The sequence below is a fragment of the Rutilus rutilus genome (genome assembly GCF_951802725.1).
Source record: "Rutilus rutilus genome assembly, chromosome: 24".
Lineage (NCBI taxonomy): Eukaryota > Metazoa > Chordata > Actinopteri > Cypriniformes > Leuciscidae > Rutilus > Rutilus rutilus.
Window position 1 is genome coordinate 25,531,549 of NC_140228.1, and position 24,688 is coordinate 25,556,236.

The 24,688-nt window shown below is 38.5% G+C and overlaps 1 protein-coding gene across 1 annotated transcript; it reads right to left on the bottom strand.

The window, feature by feature from the left end:
• Window positions 1–16,184: 16,184 nt before the first annotated feature.
• Window positions 16,185–23,920, bottom strand: LOC311283649 (phospholipid scramblase 1). The gene is made up of 7 exons (XM_084398201.1): window positions 23,815–23,920; window positions 23,186–23,274; window positions 22,545–22,587; window positions 22,200–22,420; window positions 20,473–20,634; window positions 17,434–17,592; window positions 16,185–17,344 (listed from the first exon to the last, which is right to left on the bottom strand). Exons 2-7 carry the CDS (start codon window positions 23,261–23,263, stop codon window positions 17,315–17,317), a joined length of 693 nt encoding a protein of 230 aa, XP_084254327.1. The 5' UTR covers window positions 23,264–23,274; window positions 23,815–23,920; the 3' UTR covers window positions 16,185–17,314.
• Between the last annotated feature and the right edge of the window lie 768 nt (window positions 23,921–24,688).

Consider the following 24,688-nt stretch of genomic DNA (forward strand, 5'->3'; position numbering starts at 1 on the left):
TACAGCGCATAACCCTTACCATAAATATGGATTTTAGAAGGTACACGAAACGAAAGTGCGTGTACTTAGCCAGTCCAAATCCAGGAAGGCCTGGTAAGGCCTCTAACCTGGCGACCACAGTATGTGGGAGCTCGTATTCAGGAAGGCCGGAGAGGCCTGTAACCTGACAGCCACACAATGTGGGGCTACCTTCAGAAAGGCCTAATGAGGCCTGTAACCACAGAATGTGGGAGATAGCCTGAAAGGAAAGCGCCTGTCGTAAAACATTGCGACAGAGGACGCATCTAGAGTGGGACCCAAGGTGAAGAACCGGAGTCTGAGCCACGTAAAAAAGGAAATGAAGCGGACAGCGCATAACCCTTACCATAAATATGGATTTTAGAAAGTACACGAAACGAAAGTGCGTGTACTTAGCCGTTCTGAATCCAGGAAGGCCTGGTGAGGCCTCTAACCTGGCGACCTCAGCGTGTGGGAGCTCATACTCAGGAAAGCCTGTGAGGCCTGAGCTCGTATTCAGGAAGGCCTGAGAGGCCTGTAACCTGACAGCCACACAATGTGGGGCTACCTTCAGAAAGGCCTAATGAGGCCTGTAACCACAGAATGTGGGAGATAGCCTGAAAGGGAAGCGCCTGTCGTAAAACATTGCGACAGAAGACGCATCTAGAGTGGGACCCAAGGTGAAAAACCGGAGTCTGAACCACACATAAAAAAGGGAACGAAGCGTACAGCGCATAACCCTTACCATAAATATGGATTTTAGAAAGTGCATGAAACGAAAGTGCATGCACTTATCCATTCTGAATCGAGGAAGGCCTGGTGAGGCCTCTAACCTGATGACCACAGAATGTGGGAGCTTGTATCCAGGAAGGCCGGTGAGGCCTGTAACCTGGGAACCACAGCATGTGGGAACCAATGATCAGGAGGCCAGACGAGGCCTGTAACCTGATAGTCACAATGCGTGGGAGCTCACATTCAGGAAGGCCTGATGAGGCCTGCATCCTGACATGTGGACGCTCACAACCAGTGAGGCCTATACCCTAGCGACCACAGTGCGTGGGAGTTCACATCCAGGAAGGCCTGGTGAGGCCTGTAACCTGACATGTGAAAACTCATAACCAGGAAGGCCTAGGAGGCCTGAAGCCTGGTGACCACTGAATGTGGGAGCTTAACACTCAGGAAGGCAGAGAGGCCTGAAACCTGGCGACCACAGCATGTGGGAGCTCATACTCAGGAAGGCCTATGAGGCCTGAAACCTGGTGACCACAGTATGTGGGAGCTCACATTCAGGAAGGCCGGTGAGGCCTGTAACCTGACATATGGAGGCTCATAACCAGGAAGGCCTGGTGAGGCCTATAACCTGGCGACTACAGTGTGTGGGAGCTCATATTCAACCACAGTATGTGGGAGCTCATACTCAGGAAGGCCTCGTGAGGCCTATGACCTGATAACCTATGACCTGATATGGGAGCCCATATTCAAGAAGGCCTGGTGAGGCCTATAACTTGATAACCACAGAATGTGGGAGCTCATATTCAACCACAGTATGTGGGAGCTCATTTTCAGGAAGGCCTAGTGAGGCCTATGACCTGATAACCACATTACTCCTTGACAGTCAAATCCTGGGAGCTCACCTCAGGGAGGCCCAAGCGCTGTCCGGTTGCAAAATGGGGACTGTATGGTCAAGGAGGCCTGTTAAGACCTACTACCTGACCATCGAAAAAGTAAATCAAGATTTTCTTACCCAAAACATTTTGCCCCAGACTCTAAAACAGGAGACATGGTCTGAAAAGAAACAGAAATATGTTAATTTCAAAACAGACAAACAGTCCCTGAAGACGAAAAGATGTTGTCATGTGTGCAAGGCTCCCCTTTATACATCCAGGTCGCGCGCTCATCATTCAAGCTGATGATGCACAGGCTGTCGCCGGTCAACATGATTGACGTGAGTTGATATTTATTTCAGACACCTGTCACGCCTGAGGCGTTCCCCATAGCGTCATTCTGACGTAGTGTAGAGTTCCCTTTCGAAAGGGAACACCTTCATTGTGGGGAGCAGCCAACAGCCCTCGTGAGGAAAAGAGCTTATAAACATACTAAATGATGCTTTAATGGAAATATAAAAGCTTTGGGGGTTAAATTTATAGTAGTGGATAGAAAATATCAGTGGTTCAACTATGACATAAAAAATATGAGCATATATAACTCATATAGGTAATATAAGTACCTTATAAATGTTATGGTCCTTGAATGCAGTACTGTACTCATTTACAGTAGTTCCATGCCAGTTTCTTTATTGGAATTGATGGTTCCGTGAAGAACCCTTTACATCCATGTAATCTGTCCAATGCACAGGAGGTTCTTTATAGTGGAAAACAGTTTGGTTACGCATTTTTTAAGGTGTCCGTGTTACAGTGTAATTATACATTTAAAGGGTACCTATTATGACTCTTTTCACAAGATGTAAAATAAGTCTCTGATGTCCCAAGAGTGTGTATGTGAAGTTTTAGCTCAAAATGCCCAACAGATCATTTTTTTACAGCATGTTTAAATTGTCATTTTTTGGGGCTCAGTGTGTGCCCTTTAAATGCAAATAAGCTGCTGCTGCACGGCACAGGGGGCGGAGCCTCACGAGCTCACGCTCAGAGCCAGGACAATCTCATCTGATAATCAGAACAGAAACTCTCAGTTGTGGTGTTCATTTCGACTTGGAGTCGGACAATAATGCCTACAGAGCCAGAGAATATATGCTGTATGGAGATAGAACAGGTATAGTTTAGTTTAATTATGGTTATAACTTATTTGTCATCTGCTTTTATCCACTATTAATACAAGCCTGCTGTAGCAGACCCTGTCCGAATGATGACCAAAATATACTGATGAGTTCAATGAAGTTTATTGTACATCACACAAAAGATGAAGCGTTGGTTTTACTCCAGAGAATCACAGTAAGAGCTGAATAAACACAGTATAAGAAGTGAGTGTAACGGAGGCCAGCTAGTAGTTGCTGTGCGAGTAAACCTCACTCCTCTGATCTCAATAGGCGCTCTAGCGACAGACGCTAGGGGCTGCAGTCTTTAGCCTCCTTGTTAGAGCGCCTGACTCTCATGCCGGAGACCCGGGTTCGAGACCCGCACGGAGCGGGGTGTGAAGGACCCGGGTGAGAGGGGTTACATGAGCATTAAAGTCTTATCCATAAACACTCTCTCTCACCCTTTCATTATCATCAACATACACAGCGAAGTACACAAAACACTCATTACAACTAACAGTAAACAAATATATAAACACCTTTTCAGTGAGTGCTTAATAAACTGGTAAACCTTATATCCGTAAAACGACTCCATGAGCTGTCATAAAGTACGCGCTCTCACTTTCATTTTTGCCGTGGTCAGTAACATTAGTCCTGTCGCTCAGGAGACCATAAGCTGGATCACAAACAGTACAGATCCATCCTTGACTAACAACGAGAGTAAATGAAGACTGCTATGTTCATTCTTACAACAACAAAACACCTCAATCGCTTAGGAGACATTCTTGTCTACAGCTGCTCAAGCGTCGAAACAATGGCGGACTCTGTGTCCAGCTCACTCAGGGTGGGTCTATGCTCAAACTGTAGTGTCAATCAACAGTCGTGGGAGGGGCCTGTGCAAAGTGACGTCACATTGCCCCGAATCTGAGAACAGCTTGTTCTGAGACAGTGCTTATGATTTATGGGGATTATAAAAAAAGCACTGGGTGGATTTTTATCATTATAGGGTGGTTGTGTACACACACTGCCAACACACATTTATGTTCAAACACCATGTAAAAGTGAATTTTGCATAATAGGTACCCTTTAAGAACTGAGTAATAATAATTAACTGCATGCACTTACTATTAGGATTAGGGTTTGGTTTATAGTTGCATGTACTGTAAGTATGCATGATTTAAAGTTATTACTACAGTAACTACAGGACGCAAGGACACTGTAAAATAAAGTGTTATCAACGGTTCTGAATTCTGAATTCCATCACATAATACCACTACTGTACTTTTTTTGTGAAGATAGCTATACTTTATGGATCAAATTGCTGATAAGATAACTATACTTTGTGGATAAAATTGCTGATACTGCCTGCAGAGCATTCTTTTGGGGATGTCAGCTGAAAGAAAATGGTTAAAATATACAACAAATATTGTCTAAAGTGTATTTTAGGGTTAAAGTTGTTATTGTTAATAATTTTTAAGAACAATATACGTCATTTATTAATGTTAGTTAATATTAATTGCAACATTTACTAATGCATTATTTCAAATTAAAATGTTTATCTGTTGTCAATGTGCAGCTATCTGTATACTGTAACAAATAGCTATTACTTAATGTTAGTTAATGCATTAACTAATGTTAACTAATGGAACCTTAGTAAAGTTTTAATAAAAGTATAATACCATAAACAATCGCCTGCATTGTGAGAACCAGGCAACAGCCCCCAATAGGAAATAGCATATCAAGCTTAATAAACATTCTAAATAATGTTGTAATGAAACAGTTCAGCATTAATACAAAAGAAATCCCCAACTAGGAAAAACAAATGTGTTGAGGCTGCCCACATACATTCCCTGACCGCTTGATTACTGCTGTACTTAAATATTGTGTAATTTTCCCTGCGGGCATATAAATTGAGCTCTATTGCCATACCACAATGACATTTCAGTACATTGAAAAGAAATATCATCTGTGCCAAACAAAAACTATATGTCAGAGTTGGATCTTGATCATGCCATTTATGCATTTTACTGTGGTCTCAAGCTTTCAGACATATGGTGTTGTTGCACACAGTGTTATAATGAGGTAATCTGGTTCACATCCAACATTCTTTATAGCCACTGATTGATATCACTGAGGCCAATGTATTCTCATTCATTCCTTTTTACAAGATTCAGTTTCACTCATGCATTTAGCAGCCGAGTAATACAAATACTCAAAACATAAGTTCATCAAAGGTTCACAGTTCTCTGTGAGCCATTAAAATGTCTTGTCACAGTCTTTGTCACTGCAGATGGAAAATGTATCTGAGATAAATAATGGCAGGAATGATAAATAAGTGCAGAAATGCTCTCCAATACTGTACATCCTGTGACATTTCACAGCTTTGTGAGACAGAGGGGTTTGTTTGGATGTATTGGGGGGATGGAAGCGGGGGCCACTACTAAAGCGTGAACAGCTGAAATAACTTATGTATTATACAGTTAGAAACACATTTGCCACATCTGGTCTTGGTTATTCATTGTGAAACAATATAGATGTGAGCATGGATGTGCAAATTACATGCATTTTGTGTGGGCAGTCAACTGTATGAGATTGCTTTTACATCGTTATAACTTTAAAGTGAAGTGAATGCATATCTTGATTCATAGAGGCAGAAGACTGCCAGTGATTCAGAAAAATATCAAAAATTGAATTATGATGTTGTCTAAAATCTGTCAATTCAAATGTGTAGTTAAAGGGTTAATCTCTCAAAGCCCCACTTCATATTTCAACCCAAAATCAAAAGAGAGTATAATTAATAATTTAAGACTGACATTTTGCTTAAAGAAACCAAATATGATTTTTCTACATTAAACAAGTACAAACAAGTATAACGAGTAAAAAAATTATTGAATTTAATTTGTAACATTTTTACATCATAGTAGTATTTATTGTATACCTTTTAAAAATTCGCAACACTTTACAATACGGTTAACAATGTAAGTTTAGTGCATGTAACTTAACATGAACAATGAACAAAAAAATCTCCACACTTCCTCTCGTGAGTATGGCCCTCAGGTTTTGATTTATTTGAATATCCTGGGGTTGAGAGACTATGGTTATGGCACAGTGCCTAAGGTGGAGCATCGTCCCTCAAGGCCCCCGACCCTTCCCTCCAAGCCAATTAGAACTTCAGCTTATACGACAGCAGGTCAGGCCAGTGCATGCCTGCATACAATGGATATACTGCAGGAATACCAGGACGACCTGCTAAAAGACCTGGATGAGGGAGAGGGAATTAATCCTGATACAATTCGAGAACTGCGTCGGGCCACAGACCTGTCTCTTAGGTCGGTCTATGGCAGCCCTGGTAGCTTTGGAGAGGCACCTGTGGTTGAACCTAAAATAAAAAGGACAAGTTCTTTTTGATGGATGCCCTGCTTTCACCTCCTGGTCTCTTCGTCAACTTCGTCAACACCCCGTCAACTCAGTTGTTGAGAGGTTTCAGGAGGCCAAAAAGCAGGTGGCGGCATTCCAGCAGGATCTCCCGCGCCACTCTAAGGTCTTAGCCGGAAACCAGCTCCTCACAACGAGCACAGCAAAAGCAGAGCCTTGCCTCTCAAGCCCCCCGCAAAAAGATTGGGGGTTGGAGAAACGCTCAAGGTCTAAGTCTGACAAGGGGAAGACGGATCTGAGGAACGTCCTTCTAGCAAGGAAGGCTTCAGCCAAGAAGTCCTGATGCCACCAGCGCCAGGGAGGGAAGTGATGTACACTTCATCATACGGTGCCCACTTCTCTTCGGTGCTCACAGGGGACTGGTCAGCTAACCCTGCCACCTCAGGTGCTTTGGGGCGCAGCGGTTTCCAACGAGTCGATATCCCAATCTATCCCATCACACCATTGGACTGATTTCACACATGCTTCCAGACTATGCGCTCCAGCTAACTGGGTCCTCCTGTTTGCCCCGACACGACCACAGAGGTCATTCCTGAACTGCCTGTCTGCCTCGACATGGCCGCAGAGGTTGTTTATGAACTGCCTATCTGCCCTGAAATGATCACAGACATCGACCTGGAACACCCTGCCGGTCCCGTTATGACCATGGAGGACGCCCTTGAGCTCCCTGCTTGTTTTGACACGGCCTCTGAGGCCAATCCTAAGCTCTCTGTGCTCTGTGTTTCAGTTTCGCCAGATCGGCCGTGGTGGTCTCCAGTTCCACCAGATCTGCCTTGAGGATCTTCAGCTCTGCCGTGGTTGCCATTAGCTCTGCCTGCTCCACCTTAGTGGTCTACACTGCTGTGGTGGTCTTCTGGTTCGCCGTGGGGGTCTTCAGCCTTTGCTGCCCAGCCTGCGGTGCCGCCTGCTCTTCCTTTGTCTTTAGTTCTTCTTCCATTCCATGGACCTGGCCCTCCACCCCACCCCCTGGTCCGCCTCCGCTGCGCCTCCCTCCTGGACTTCTCTGTCCATATTAGGAGCATCTAAAAGTCTATGTCACGATCACCAGCTGGAGTGCCCTTGAGAGCCACCAGAGGGCACTCCACCCCCGAATATTGTCATTCCCCATATAGTCCAGGCAAAGTAGCGTTTTACGACAGACTAATTGTAAAATAATTTTTTGCAGCTTAGATCATTTCTATGAGGTGTCCAGAACAAAAAAAAGTCCTAAGAAATCCTAGTTGAGGAAATATGTTAAATTCTCTTCAATCCGAGATGTGTGCCAGTAAGGCCAGACAACAATACACCCCAATGGGGCTATTTTTTTTCCTTTACTCCTATCAAAATGAAACTTTACACAATGAAAGTACCCATAATAAGTAAAAAATGTTGTATTACAAGTTTCTTTGAAAATGAGTTTTAATATGCAAATGAGCTATACACTAATCGAATATGCCCCAAATAGGCTTAATTTTTTCCTTTACTCCTACCACAATAAAACTTTAAAACATTTTGTATTACAAGTTTCTTTTGAAATGAATTTGAATATGCACATGAGCTCCACACTTATTGAATATGTCCTAATTAGCATAGGCAGAAACACCATTCATATGTATGACAAATACATCGGCCCAATCTTCATCCAATCATCCTACTGCCAATGGGTGATGGCAATGCTGCTTTTAGACTGGCCTCTAACCTGAAAACTGCCTGGCTTGGTAGTACCTGCCAGGGGTATAACCCCCGCCGGTATAGTCTTCAGGGTCACAGAGGCTCACAAGCCTCCCCACCATGACAAGGTAGCAACAACAGGGGTGGGGTTTTTTGGTGTTTTTTAATTTATTTATTTTTATCCAGCCTGGATCCTCGACCCCTTCTCTGTGGCTCTTGGTTCTGGCACCCCCTATATCAGTTCCTGGTTTGTTCTTTGCTTAGTTCTTCCCCTCTGGGTCATATGCATCTGATAAATCAGGCAACTGTGAGTTTGTGCAGCTAGTATAATACTATAATATAATATAATAATAATACTAGCTAATAATCCTTTGCCCGGACTCATCACTGATTGTCTACAGCTGTGTCTCATTACCTCTGCCTACTGTAAATAAAGCCTAGTTAATCAGTCACTCTTTGCTAAGTCTGGTTTGTGTCACTGCAATTCTAAGCCATAGTATCCTGTTTTTCCCGTGTCCTGGTTTTGATTTTCTGCCTGTTCCTTGAATTTCTCGATTTGCCTCTGCTCTGTACACAGTTAATGTTTGGATTGTGTGTTTGTGTATGACCTTTGCCTATTCTGATTGTGGATTACCCTTCTAATAAATACTGAGTTTGGATCGTAAACCTTCGTGTCCCCGTGCAGTTTGTGACAGGTTGGTTATGTCTGGACACACAAATCTTATTTGATCACTTGCAATCAATAGTGTGGACAGTCTACCTGAAAAGTTCTGACTTTAGAAAAAAATCTGATTTGCCTGCAGTCTGAACATAGTTTAGGTTTTTTAATGCATATTTGTATGCTTACTTACACACGTTGGGTTTTCATTTCCATAGACATAATGATTTTTACACTGTACAAACTGTATATTCTATCCTCTAACCCTAAACTCTATCCCTAAACCTACCCATGATAGGAACATTTCTGCATTCTTACGTTTTCAAATAATAATAATAATAATAATAATAATTTAGTAGAGTATTTATAAGCTATCTTTGTTAGGGGCATTTGGTCCCCATAAAGTAGGGTTTACCAGGACCACACACACACATAAACAAAGATAATTGTATAATTGTATAATCGTTGAGTTATGAATACAACAAAAAATACAAAGTAAAACTTATAGATGCAATATGATAATAATAATTTCAAGGTAAAATGTGCTTTATTGTCATGGAAATATTGTCTGAATGCAAAGAACCTAATTTTTGGGATGAAATGTGAGAATTACCCTATTTTCTATTCTTACTGGCCAAGGTTCAAGGCAGTTTAAGATTTTATGGTGTAAGATCCCCTAAAAGGGAAATAAAGTTAATCAAAGTGTTTCTTTTTGTAATTTCTTTGAAAGGCAAAGAGATTAGTTTGAGGAGACATCAATGTCTGCAGGCAATAAAGGCATTCATGAATCTCCATCTATATTTCCATTCATCGGAAATGTCAAGTACAGTGAATTTTGATGTTGATGACAGAGTCGGGCAGTGGTAGAACCAATAAATGAATCAGGGATAAACATTTTAACAGACGTTGAGACCTTTTGTCTTGAAACTACACAGTAAGACGACCTAAAAGCATTAGCCCACCTAGTTTTTTCCCCTAGTACAGGGAACAAACCGAAAATATATATACGTGTCTTTTTGTGGTACTGGCAGGCCTGGCAAATGGTTTCTCGATTACAATGATGAGTCACCCATCCAAGACGCCATGATCTCATGGACCTGATGAATCCTTTGCTATAATTTTTTCCAATAATAGCTTTTTTGTTTCAAATATATGCCTTTGATCCTGCCACTTTGCGTTAATTACAAACTGGCAACGATAGAAGACCAATGCCTCTTGATGGACAAGTCGCTCTCAGTCTGACCACCTCATTTCCACATCTGTATACTGGTTTGAGTGAAGCTAAGATGGGAAATCCCACACTTCAGCCAAAATCACAAAGAGAACTTGACCTCCAGGGAAACATTTGTCATCTTGCTCTATAACCATCCTTAAGAACCCATCATTCATATGGGTGGCAATCTATGCATCCGCAATGGCGCCATTTGCAAGACTGAAGACAGGCAGATGACAGTGTTTCAGAAACACACAATATATTTCAGAAACACACAATATAGGGTATGGAGTCAATTGGCCACACAAACAGGAAAGCTAATTTGCTTGAAAAGACTACTCTTGTGAAAAACTGTACATAATATTAATACACATATTATTAAATCAATGAAATATAAGGCCACTAAAGTCTAAAAAGAACAAACTTTCATATCTGTTTCTTAACACACTTTGATGTGTTGACTAACATACTAAAGTACCTGATTATAATTTCACAATTTGTGTCATTTGATTTTACATTTAGTTAATGTATATTTAAATATTCTTAATTACAATTTCTTTATTACAAATGTGTAAATACAAATATATATATTTAAATACATCACATGCAAGTTTAAATAAAAATTACATAAGGAAAATACTAAAAATGTAATTTATAAATATTGTATTGTTATTGTCACTGAAAATCTTGACATTTGCTCATATTTAATTTGAAATCGTGCGTATTCAATCTTGCCACATTGATTGGTCATGCAGGAATCAATGGTGTTCAATATTATAGACCTCAAACCTAAGGTAATATGTTTTCGCACTGAATATGAATATACTTTAAATATAATTTGAATAATTTACATTTCAGTCTGTTTCTCACACAAAGCTGTCATTTGACATGAGATGACTTTGAATTAGTACACAACCTTTTAAGTATGAGCTACTTGGTGCTTTTTTGGAGTGTACTTTTCAGTGACCATTCGAGACATGGTCACACAACGGCATCATACGTTTGACCAAAGAGATGGTTATAAATCAATGAGAACTTAGGTGGAGCCAAGGAAGGATTCCATTGGGTAACTTTAGTTGTCCTCTTGGGAGACATCTTCATTTTAAGTTTAATTATACAGGGTGAGCTTCATGAGCAGTCTCTCATTAGAGTAATACCAAACATGATCATTAGAGAGGCCAGCCTGAAATGAGATGCTCGGAAATATATTTATACACCCTGACCATCACCATTTCCCCGGGGAAAAAGAAAGGACAAGCCTTTTGAGGAATGTACACTATAAGCAGGATTTAGAGTATATGGTTAGAACAAAGTATATCTGAGAAAATCTCAGGGACAAGACCCATGAGGAGAGTCTCACCACGGCATTCTCTAACTCTGAACAATAACTCAGCTGGAGTGGATGCTTAAACATTGCAGTATTTAGTGGATTCATTCAGCTGCACTGTATCTCAAGCCAGTTCTCAATGTCCCATCCCACTGGAGACTGTATCTCCAAGCTTTGTTTGCACAGATGTTAGTAGGACCTCTGTTTGACTGTGTGGTCTTTACACACTGATACAGGAAATTCCATTGAGTATGTTCTTTCTAGGGGTCCTTGAAGTTTGTATATGTAAGCAATGACATAATTTATTTGTTTGCAGGTATGCCAGCACATTCCTAAACTTCCTTTATACTGTATACAGTAATCAAGTAGCCCGGTGACTGAAAATAATGAAAATAATAATGCACTCAGATAAGAAAACTCACACTGTTGTTTTTTCTGACATATGCACTTCAGTTGAACCCTATAAATCAAAGTAAAGTGTGCATTGTATCTGGAGCTGATGTAGTGTAAATCCCCCGATCTTCTAGGACTGTTCTGGTATTTTAGTATCAGCTTGGAGAGTTGTTTATCATGGAATTCATTTAATAAGAAAAGTGATGGATGTCTTAGGCTATATTAATTTTTGAAGTATTATTATCATTCACTGTATCATAGACATAATGTACAATATTATGTTCTTGGTCACTTAAGCCTTGGGCGGCCTACTGTGATTTCGCCAAGTGGGACATGTTGCTGGATCAGCATCCTTGTTGGTCTTGGAACAGCATTTCAATGATTTCCCAATCCATTTCCCACTCCTTAACCTAACCCTGCTAGTGCACTGTAAAAAACCTTATACCTTAAACCTTAAATAACCCGTTTTCATTGCTTTCACTCATCAAAATAAGTTAAGCACCTTTCACCTAGTCATTTTAATGTCATTTAAGTTGAAATAACACACATCCAAGTTGATTGATTACAGTGTGGGGCATGAGCAGACCCTACGAAGACATGGGGATGGAAATGCAGACAAATTCATCATCAATTTTCCAAAATGTTAAACAGTTATGAATTGCCATGATAGCTTCTTGACTCTGACACTTCCAGTGAGCGTTCTCTTTCAGCGTACATGCACATTTATAATCGAGCTACACTGGATTTTTGCGTATTTGAGCAATTGTTTTGATCTTTCCAAATAAATATGACAACGCATAATCGAATGTTTGAAGGATTAAATCTATGCCACATGTTACCTACTGTATATCTTTCGGAGCAGACCCACAATGGCAAGGCCAAATGTAAACTGATTAATGTGTATGTATACATTCTGGATAAAGCCAAGCTATACTATCTAGGTTTATTAGTCTAACTTTGCAAAAAAAAATAATAATAATTACCTGGTACATTGTATGGGTTCAGTAATAAGATGGCTTTTATTCAAGGTTAACCAGCATCACTTAAATGATGACTGAATGATTATAACTACTTTGTAGCAAAAGTTTAAATGTGATCGGTTAATTCCAGACAGTACCATGCCCCATTATAAAAGGGTGTGCACATTTATGCAACCAGGTCATTTTATACTTTATATAATTACACACCTTTGTTAAAGTATAGGTATTGTGTAAAACTTACTCAATTAAAAGTCAAAGTATCCCACTAAAGTATATCACTTTAAATACTTAAGTATTTAAAAGAAGAACACTTTTTCAAATGAAGAAAACAATTACTTGATGTTGTAAGGAGTACAATTTATCATTTTGGCTTAGAATTGTATTCAGTACGATGACTGACTGTGACATTGTGTTCACTTACATAAATATATTGTCTTTGGTGGCTTACCAAGATTTAGCTAACAGGACATGTTCCTGGATCAACATCCTTCTGGTCCTGAAAAAACATTACTCTCGACCATATTTTAAAGACAGAGAAAGACTCTTCATAGAGAACATTCTTATAAACCAATTTACTTTGATATAGGGGTTGACATAAAGGTTGGGTTTTGGGTAAAGTTGTTACAGGACAAACAGAATATATTTCTCCAGGTTTTAGATGAGAGTACATTGAACTTCCAGGGAACCATTTCTTTCACTGTCATTACACAAAAGGGGAGACACAAGCCAGAGATGTTCTCTTCACACCGATCGCAGCTTAAGTAAATATTTAGCAGTTTCAAACCAACCCTGCTATTTAAGTTTGACAAGTTCAGTGATGAACGCTTTATTTATACCATTCTCCCATCACAGGAGATTACAGCATCAGGGGTACGTATACCTTAGTCCTTGTCCACAAAAAAAAAAAAAAAAAATCTTTTGAAATAATTTAGAAATCATGAAGAGAATGAGTACACGGGTCTCCTTAAAAAAGGCTCTCAAAGCCACCCTACAAGGTTAGACTATCCAGATAACATTCAGTTACAAAAAGGAAAATGTTCAAATCATAAAATCTGGGTCATTGCACATGATGACACCACAATGGTCTTGGCCAGATGTAAATATCCCTTTATAGAAAAAAGGCCGGCTCTTCAAAGGGCGTAGAGTCGCTTCAATCCGTCATCTGATTTTTTTGTTACTCATAGCGGTTTGTGGTAAAACATTGCAACACTGGCCTGTAATGCTACCTGAGCAATTATAATTCTTTATTTTTTCTTTAGAAACGAATAGACAGCACACAAACCAAGCTTCACTCAGGGACATCCGAGAGGAAACCTTCACGTCTTCATTCTGCTTGGCAGATTGATTTGGCTCTGTCCAATCTTGGTATTTTGAGTGAGTCGTGAGAGCCAGTTTGCCTAACTGATTGACTTAAAAATTCTCCCTTTCAATAACAATACTGTAAAAACTCAGACATTTGAGCCCCCCAACAGTCTTTCCAAAATAGACAATATTAGTCCAAAAAATAGTTTTGCTCCCTGAAAGCAGTTATTGAATGACTATAAACTCACAGCAGATTACAGTACATGGAAGTGAAATAGACTATAAAATATCATAATAGCCAATAAAACCGCACAGGTAATATTGTAATAGAACATCACAGTAACACTACCTGTCTGAAGTGACTTAAAGGAATAGTTCATCCAAAAACTATTCTAAGATTCATCATTTATTTACCCTCAGTCATCGTATTACTTTCTTCTTTCTACTCTGAAACACAAAAGGAGATATTTATATCAAAATGTTTAAGCTGTTTTTGTTTTCCTCCACTCAATGAATGCCTGCTGTTGAGCAAAATGTTCAGAGCAAGATAATGGAGCACTTTTACATTTCTTACATTTACATGTAATCATTTAGCAGACGCTTTTATCCAAAGTGACTTACAAATGAGGAGAGCAATAGAAGCAATCAAAGTAACAATAGGGCAACAATATGCAAGTGCTGTGACCAGTCCCATTTAATCTAGCACAGTACAAGAAGCAAGGTGTTTAAAAAAAAAGAAAAAAAAAAAGATATAGAATAGTAAGTGTTAGTATTAATGGGCCAAGTGTTGCCGAAAGAGATGCGTCTTCAGCAGTTTCTTGAAAATGAGTTAGGCAGGTCATTCTTCCAGCAGTCCATGTCCAGGTAAAGGTCCATGAAAGTGATTTTGTGCCTTTTTGAGATGGCCTCGCCCTGACCTCAATGCTATATCGCCTCCCACTAGCAACTAACGTTAGAGACTAAGGTCTTAGCGACTTGACTGCACTGACCCTATTGGACGAGAACTGAACTGAGCTGGATAATCACTGTTTTATCTGTAACCAGTCTTGATCTGCTTCGAGTGGCATTCAAACCGGTGTCTCCGGCATGGGAGGCGGGCGCACTAACAAGGACGCTAAGACCGTAGTCATTAGCCTCAGTCGCTAGTGCAAGGTGATCGTGCATTGAGGTCAGGGGAGTGAGGTTTACACGCACAGCTCTTACTAACTTGCCTCCATTGCACTCACCCCCTTAAACCTCGCTCCCATCCGGGTCACGGCACCAAATGTAACCGGGCCTACTTGACTCGCTCAGAGCGGAATGACACAAGACTGCAGCCACTGAACTGCTTTAACGCAATAATGACTGCTACTATTGCCTTTTTAGAGCCGTTTTAAAACATAATTTAATTCTGTTCGCAGGATTGAATTAGTATTTTCCTGTTTATCACTGTAAACTGCTTTAAAACAATCTGTATTGTATAAAGTGCTATATGAATAAAGGTAACTTGACTCGACATCTATTTTCATTGTATGGAAGAGAACAGCTCAGACGTTCTACTAATCTTCTGTAATTGTGTTCTACGAAATAAATAAAAGGTTTAGAAAAACATGAGGGTGAGCTGAAGTAGTGGAGGTCGTTAGAGATGATTTTTTTTTTTTGGTTCCAACAAAATAGGGTTATTTAATAATTCTATTAAAAGACAAGCAGTGACACATTACGAATGGCATATGTGCAGTGTTTGCTTTGATGCACTTGGCATTATCCAGCAGGATGAGAACTGAATATCAGGGCCCAGGAGAAATGAATCCTCAGCTAAATAATTATCTTTATTGCATTCCAGAGATCAGTGCCTCATGTGTTTCCATTACACTACATTTCTACTTTCTCTGCACTACTTTCTTTGTATTGATGACATGCTTGACTGAAAACTCTCTGCTAAATTGTAATAAATATATATTTTTTTGTATGACGTACAGCTATGATCTCTTACATCAGTATTCATAACTAAGTTCTCATTAGGAGGTATAACTGCTGACTTGTTGACGGTAGCTTAAGGGTAAAAAGTATGAATAACCAAATATTCATATCTACACTGCAACAAACAAACAAACAAAAAAAACTTTCTTATTTGGTATTTTTGTCTTGTTTTCCAGGTACAAGATACAGGATACATTTAGCTGAGAAGCAAAATTACTTAATATATTATTTAAAAAACTATTAAAATGAAAACAAGATATTTTTTTCTGATTCCATGGGGAGATATGTGTTCTCTTTTAAAGCATAAACTCACTTCATTTAGACCAATTTTTCAGAAAACTATTTTTCAATTTCTTTAGGTAATTTAGCATCTCAAGTAAATGTATCTGGATTTAAGAATGTTTAGATATGTGTACTGGAAAATAAGACAAAAATATAGAGTAGGAAATTAATTTATATTTTTCTGTGTACACATGCATATATTCCCTAAGTTCCCCAACAAAAAACAAAAAAAAAAAAACACTTCAATTAAGGGTTTATGCAAGACACAATTTTGTGTTAAATAATAACTAGTGACTGAAAATAACAGTACATCGGCTACACAATGATTAGACAAACGTGTGTAGTTTATAAAATTATGTTTAGCACTAGATATAATATTTATAATATACATTACATTTTAAACAAAACAAACAAACAAACATAAGAACAGTGTCTTGATAAATACATTCTGTTAGTCAGACATAAACTATAACAGGCATTCATGAAGCGTCATGAAGATGAAGATATGCCTAAATTGCAAACCTGAGTCATAACAAACATTAACACTTAATAATAATTAATATCTTGCCTAAATAACCTAAAACACTGACATTTTTATATACTTACAGTAAAGACCAGCATTGCCCTCTTCTGGAGAATTTGAGTACAACGAAAGAAGTTTTTTATAAAACAATCATATTTATAAGCTTATTGTTGACACTACAAATTAAACTAACAAACAATATATAAGAAAAATAAATCACACAATAAATAACAAATTACTACATGTTCATGAACATTTTAAGCAACTGTTAAGCTGTTCACATGCAAAATATATTTTTGTGAAGTAATCAATAAAACTAAGTGTTGAAAACACTGTTTCACAATAAATTATAATTTTGTGTTGTAATGGATAATACTGGTCATTCAGTGCAGGTATTACTGCAGAATTGAATATGCATAGTCGTACTGACAGCTCATAAAGGAATAGTTCACTTTCTGTTCTTCACACAAATCTCTCGTATGGCTGTTGTGTCTATTTAATCTCATGGTGAAAAAGGAGCAGCCAGGACATGCGTATATAGCGACAGATTTATTTATTTTGGGGTGAACTATTCCTTTAAATGCCATTCATAGCATGAGTTATTTTTATTAATCTGTTATGTGTCGATACAAATATAAAACAATGCACTTTAATCGGTACAACCAGTTCTATCACACACCTGAAGCTACTTCAGTCTCTAAAAGCACCGTTATTCCCTTATACTTCTGGCTTTATATTCACATGCATTCCATAGGGTTTCACAGATGTATGAAGTGCAAAGGTAAACATCTCTTTTCACCCATTTCCACAGAGCTGGACGTTACGACACCCTCTGCATAGCAGTTAGTTATTCGACTCAAAAAACATGAAGTCCTGAAAAAAAAAACATAAATATCATTACTAACACTTTCTTGGCCTTTCTCCCACACTACAAACCATATCCTCCATAAACTCCAACTCACGATGAGAAAGCAGGCTCCGATCATCACTGCCTTCATTCTCACATCAAGATCCATAGGGAACTGTATCCCAAAGTTGTCAGAATCCGTGAAAGCCTCTCGGAGAAGTCCTGTCCATTGTTTGCTGATCTTTCCGATGCCAACTTCATCCATGGTTAGAATCTAGACAGCATAAGTAGTAAATAACATTTTCAATTGTACTTACAGAGATAGTTCACACAAAATTGAAAATTCTGTCATCTTTTTCTCATCCACATGTTGTTCCAAACCTGTATGAGTTTATTTCTTCTGTTGAGCATAAAAGAAGATATTTTGAAGAATGCTGATGGACAAACAGTTGATGGACCCCATTGACTCCCATAGTATGAAAAAAAAAAAAAAAAAAATTCTATGGAAGTCAATGTGGTCCATTAATTCTTATTTACAAACATTCTTTAAAATATCTTCAAACCTGACTGCATCCACACAAGCAGTGTGCATATGATAGAGCGTGCACAGTATGCTGCCTTAGCAAATCAAGCTACATTACTGCCGTTCTCAACTATGTACCTTGGGTTTTTAGCACTTACTAGCATGAAGAACAAATATAGACACAGACTGTGCATAGAGATCGATTTAAGACTCGGACGCCGTTCGATACAAAAACACGCCCTGTTTGAGAATGTTGTTTTTAAATTTCATAATATATTATACGAGCAAGAATGCATTTTTTTTTTTTGAATATCCACACGATTGTCAATGTGACATTTATTTTATAAAATTGTAAGGTAATATTAACGACAAAAAGGTAATATTATGTGATGTACATTTTAAATTTTTTTTTAATGCTGCCCAATTGACTTTCTACTGATTATAAGTAACTTTGCAAGTACATATTAACTTATTCTACTAACCCTAACCCTAACCTAACAGTCTACTATAGTCTACTAATACTCTAATGAGAGTTAGTTGACATGTAGTTGCAAAGTTACTTATAGTTAGCAGAATGTCCAAAGTGAACCAACAATTTCTATTTAAAACATATAACATTATTTATGCCATTGTAATTGCATTCACGCCACCTCTGAGCAGCATTTAACAGTGCGTAAACATCTAGATGTGGTTTGTGCCACTGCAGTGAAAATATGGCTTTTGTTGATACTGATTTGATTAATAGGGTTAGAAAAACGTTGCCTTTATAAAGGTAAAAAATGCACCTGAAAACCAATTTAAGGGGGAAAATATTGACCCTTAATGGAAAAGGTGTGACTGCAATCTAAGTGGAAGTACGCAAAAGGATGTTAAATGCCTGAGTGGTACGCCACTCTAAAAAAGTTTGGGGACCACTGATCTCCTGAATAACAGTTCCCCCTAGTGGGCATTTATAGACAGAGCCAAACAGACAGCAGGCAGAAACGGAATGGCGGAAAAAGACTAAAATGACTAAAATGCATGTTTGAGCTGTTTTAACTGAACGCAACTTACACTGGCATATAAAAAAATTGATATTAAATTGATAGATATTGCACTGGCATATCTACAAAAATGTCAATGCCATTGTTTTGTCTCAAGATGCACATCAGTAATGTTTTTTTTTTTTTAAGACACATTTATAAAAGCTTCTTAAATGTCCTAATCCTGGCTTATTCTAAGCCCTGTCTGTGAAACCAGGCCTATAACAAAGGTTTTTATGATTATTATATAAATACTTTTTCTGACAATTAAGCATGTTACATTTCCCCCAACAAATTCTAATGCCTGTATTGCAAAAAAACTTTTTTTTCTAACTAAAATTAGCATAAATGAAAGATGCAACAAATAATATAATGATGTTGAATTATTTTTAATTGAAAATAATGTCAAAAAATCTTAATGATCCTAAAAATAGGCTTTATGTTCTTAATGCAACAAATAATTCGTATTGTTTTTGCTAAAACATCAGTCTCAGTTTGCCAGCCTAAACAAAGCTGTCAAGGGAATTAAAGGGTTAGTTCACCCAAAAATTTTAATTCTGTCATAACCCTCATGTCTTTCCAAACCCATAAGACTTTCGTTCATCTTCGGAACACAAATTAAGATCTTTTAGATGAAATCTGAGAGCTTTCTGTCCCTCCATTGACAGCTACGCAACTACCACTTTGATGCTTCAAAAAGTTCATAATGAGATCGTTGACACCTGAGAACAAACCTCATTGGTTCTTGCTGAAGCTCAAACGTGTTGCGTAACATGAGAATGAACCTCATTGGTTCTTGCAGAAGCTCAAACGTGCTGCGTAACACGAGAATGAACCTCATTGGTCCTTGTAGAAGCTCAAACGTGCTGCATAACACGAGAATGAACCTCATTGGCTCTTGCTGAAGCTCAAACGTGCTGCGTAACACGAGAATGAACCTCATTGGTTCTTGCAGAAGCTCAAACGTGCTGCGTAACACGAGAATGAACCTCATTGGTCCTTGTAGAAGCTCAAACGTGCTGCGTAACACGAGAATGAACCTCATTGGCTCTTGCTGAAGCTCAAACGTGCTGCGTAACACGAGAATGAACCTCATTGGTTCTTGCTGAAGCTCAAACATGCTGCGTAACATGAGAATGAACCTCATTGGTTCTTGCACATCAAGCGAACATGCTAAAGCTTCCGTTTACCACAAATTATGTGAGTTGATGAATGTTTATATGTAAATAAAAGCCTAAATTCAATCTGTTCATCATATAAAGCGATAGTGTCTCTTCAGAACATGTGGACTACACCGCTCAATCATCTGGATTTAGTTTACGATCTTTTGAACTTTTCAAAGCGTCAAAATGGTAGTTGCGTAGCTGTCAATGGAGGGACAGAAATCTCTCAGATTTCATCAAAAAGATCTTCATTTGTGTTCCGAAGATGACCTAAAGTCTTAGTGGTTTGGAATGACATGAGGATGAGTAATTAATGACATCATTTTCATTTTTGTGTGAACTATCCCTTTAAGGGCTGTGTGATACAAAAATCATTCATTTTCAGTGAATGTTAGAAGTATTTAGTGTCTGTGAGCATTTAATCACAAATGTTTGAGTTGATGTACCTCAAAGTCCACGTCTGGCAGGCAGCTCCAACCACAGAACGGCCCCTGGAGTTTGAGAACCGGCTCTCTGTTCTCATTCTGTATAGTAAACTTGGGGAGGAAAGGGTGCCATTGCTGTAGAACATATCCCACTGTGTTCCCTGGAGGAGCCTGGATCTCCAACTAAGAGAGGAGAGGAGAGGGTGAAAAGAAGGAATCAACAAAACTGTTCCATTAATCATAACTATTCTGGTAATTCAAAGCAAACGACATCTGCAAACAAATGCTGCAATTCTCATAACTACAGTTGTTATCAAAATTATTCAACCCCCATTGCAAACCAGGTTTATTGGCAAAATGTGCAGACTTTCAGCTGTTTGCAATGAACTAATCAAACAAAACTAATTGAAATAGTTCAACACAACAAATGTTTCAAGTTGTTTCCCCAAATTCAACTGAAATGCAACTTCTAATGACTCGAAAGTCTCAAAATTATTCAACCCCATGAATAGAATCCCTCACAACAGCACAAATCTGCAAAACAAGTGTTGTCTCAAGCACACATGATGCAACTAATCAAGGGCTTCATTAGTTGCACCAGGTGTGCTTGAGCTAGAACACATGAAATATCTGGCTAGATATTAGGTTTGTTGAGTGTCACGTTTAACTGCATGTTAGAAATATGGCTAAGTCAAAAGAATGGTCCAAAAAGTTAAGAGAAAATATCATCGTCCTTCACAAACAAGGAACAGGATACAAAAAGATTGCAAAGGCACTAAATGTTCCTAGAGACACCATTGGAAGCATAGTTCGCAAGTTCAAAGTTAAAGAAACAGTGATTAAACTACCTGGACGAGGCAGAAAAAAGAAGCTATCAACGGCTGCAACCAGATTTCTGAGAAGGCAGGTTCAGAAAAACCCTTGAGTGACCGAAAAAGACCTGCAGCAAAACTTGGTGGCAACAGGCATTGAGGTTTCAGCTGCACTGTAAGGCGCGTACTAAACACATGCGGTTTCCATGCCAGAACTCCAAGACGTACACCAATACTGAGCAAAAAACACAAAAAAAGTGCTCAAAATTATATAAATAAGCCACATAAGTTTTGGGATTCTGTTTTCGGCCCAATGGATCAGCAGTAGCCTATGTCTGGAGGAAAAAGAATAAATCATATGCTGAAAAGAAAACTCTGCCTACAGTTAGGCACGGTGGTGCTCAGTGATCCTCTGGGGCTGCTTTGCATCCTCTGGCACTGGAAACCTGCAGCATGTGGAAGGCAAGATGGATTCATTGAAGTATCAGGAAATCCTAGGAGAAAACGTCATGCCGTCAGTGAGGAAGCTGAAGCTGAAGCTTGGGCATCATTGGACCTTCCAACAGGTCAATGATCCCAAGCATATACTCAAATTCCACTAAGGCTTGGTTGCAGAAGAAGTCCTGGAAGATTCTACAGTGGCCATCAGTCACTTGACTCTGATGGAATTTGAAGGCGGCGGTTGCAGCACGCAAACCCACGAATATTACTGAACAGCAGGCCATTGTTCATGAGGAATGGGCTAATATTCCTCAGAAACACTGCCAGAAGCTGGTGTCTGGTTATACATCTCGTCTGCAGCAGGTCATAACAGCAAAAGGGTGTTCTACTAAGTACTAAAGATGCTTGCCATGAAGGGGTTGAATAATTTTTACACTTTCAATTACAACTGCATATTGGCTTTACAGAGCCATTTTAGCCTTCCAGGCAGATCACCTCTTGCAGACAACACGGGAAACAGCAGGACATGCATTTTAGAGGGCGGTTGACTGTGATGATTTCCTGTCCGATGTTATCGAGGACACGGATGGTAAAGGATCTCAGGGGGCCACAACACTGACGGGTGAGACAGTCGTTCTCCTCCACCGCATAAAACACGTTCTGACCCATGGAGTTACGGATATCATATTTATTGTTGCTTTCAAAGCCTGCCAAAGCTGCATAAAACACACAAAGGACTTATTATTATTAATGAAATATAAAGTATTTCTATTAAATTACCTATGGATATTTAGGTTTAGGGCAAAAATAGGTCCATCTGTAATAAACTGTTATACATACCTTCAATAAGCTCAACTTTCTGTTTAATAAGAAGTTGATCTACCTGAGAAAGTTGGAAAAACAGGTGATTTATACATATTATACATATATATGTGTGTGTGCGTGTGTACACACAGTACAGTACAGTACAGTACAGTACAGTACAGTATTCCGGTGGGAATATTTGTTTTTAATTAATATGAGGAAAGAACAAAACACAAAACTTGGTTAATGGTTTTTTTCTGTCAAAAAAGAAAGAAAGACAAACTACAATTTTTTTTTTTTTTTTTTTAAATGCATAGAAAAACAAAAAGCTCACAGGAAAAAAAAAACATGCATTGACTACAACATAATCAGTTATTCATATTTTGTTAATTCTCTGTTGTTTTTGCATGTGTTCATAATTTATACGCATCACAGCCTGGCCAAAAATTATGTCTGCACAATTTGGCATGTTTCATTGCGTTATCACAAATAAAACAATTGACTCCAAGCACAACTTCTACACAATAAGCTTTTTAATAGTATTTGAATAAAGGGTTAATATTTAAATGTTGCTACAGTAGGCCAGATATCACTTTTGACCTGTACTATATATATATATATATATATATATATATATATTCAGTTTTATTTTTATGATATTGATGCTGTTATCTAACCTGTGTCAGGTACTCTAATCCCGGTGGACAGCCTGGTATCCCTGGATTGGGAACCATATACATATTCATAGGATGCATGGCTGCCTTATCTTCGTGGTGAAGATGAGAAAAGAAACATTTGTATATTGGTCAAGATACGTTTTTAGCACCAACTACAGGTGGTTCATTGACAATAAACAAACATGGACATGAATTTAAATAGTCCTGCATAATTGTTCAATAATTCGAAAAGATAGCTTTTGTAACAATAATACTTATCAAAATCATATATAATAATCATACAATGTTCTCAGAAGAGCAGCATTCATTGAGAGAAAAGGCAATAAGTCATCTAAATCTGAACTAGATGAACATATGAGACTATTTAAATCCTAAAATATCCGTGTATGGAATAGCCTGGAAATAAGAAGATCATAAATCATAAAATGATTGTAATTTAAGAACATAACAACAAGAATCACAGCAGTTTATGTCATTCCGCGCGTGCGTTCAAGGCTGATCTGCCTGTAGTGACTGACCAGATTTATCCCTCGTACAAATAAAAATCAAAAGTATGCTTTATAACCAGAATGACGCTTTCGGATGTGTTAAATCTACTGTACAAATCTATTTACAAGATTAAAACTCACCTGCGTCCTCTTATGATAAGGAGTATAACGGGCTGACTTAAGAGTCTCGGGATCGGCCCCATATTGAACACCACATCCTATTGGCTGGCATGCTGCTCGCGTGCTCTAAAACCGATTTTACGTCATTACGCTTTGGTCGAGATTTCCCGGAAGCGAATTAACAAATCCTACTATGGTAAAGACTTGAGTCATAAATATTAATTACGTAAAATGTAACATTCGCCATATAATACTATTTGATTGGCTCAAAGGAAGACAAGACGTTTGCAGAGGACGTTTGTAAGTGGGCGCGTGGGCGCTAGCAGAGCCGCTTTCAACCATAGGCTATGGACGCTAGGAAAGACTTGAATCATGAATATTAATTTAGCCACGGGTCGTCTCCAACGTCAGCACGTCCTAATTAATATTCATAAAGCATTTGCTGAACGCAGACTATGGTCGAGATTACTGTCACCTTCGCAAATCATCATAACGATATATGTTTTATTAGAAATGGATCAGTACTGAATGTTGACTTGAGTCATCCTATTATATTTCTTGTTTATACAAATGGATGTATTATGCATTTAAATGTATATTATTTAAAGTAATAATTTAGGATAATAATAGAGGGCGCTTATAGAGTGGTGCAGGTATGAGTCTGGAAGTGAGTTAGCATTTTAGCACTCTTGGTTCCATCGTCCTGAAGTCATGGGTTTTTGGTTAAATGGCAGAAATAAGGTCTGTGCTGAACACAAACTCAAGACACTTTTACGTTTTATTCTACGACACAAAATAAATCAGTATTACACCACTTGTGATTTTTCTAAGCTGTTACGTGTCTTGAAAAAGGTGGTTGTTAACAAGTGGCGAAATGGGACTACACTAAAGGCGA

Coding starts and splice junctions, on each gene's coding strand:
- LOC311283649 (XM_084398201.1), bottom strand. CDS start 23,263: ATGCATCCTATGAATATGTATATGGTTCCCAATCCAGGGATACCAGGC. Junction 22,421..22,544: donor GAAAGTTGAGCTTATTGAAG/GTATGTATAACA, acceptor TGTTTTATGCAG/CTTTGGCAGGCTTTGAAAGC. Junction 17,593..20,472: donor TGCCAGACGTGGACTTTGAG/GTACATCAACTC, acceptor TATGCTGTCTAG/ATTCTAACCATGGATGAAGT.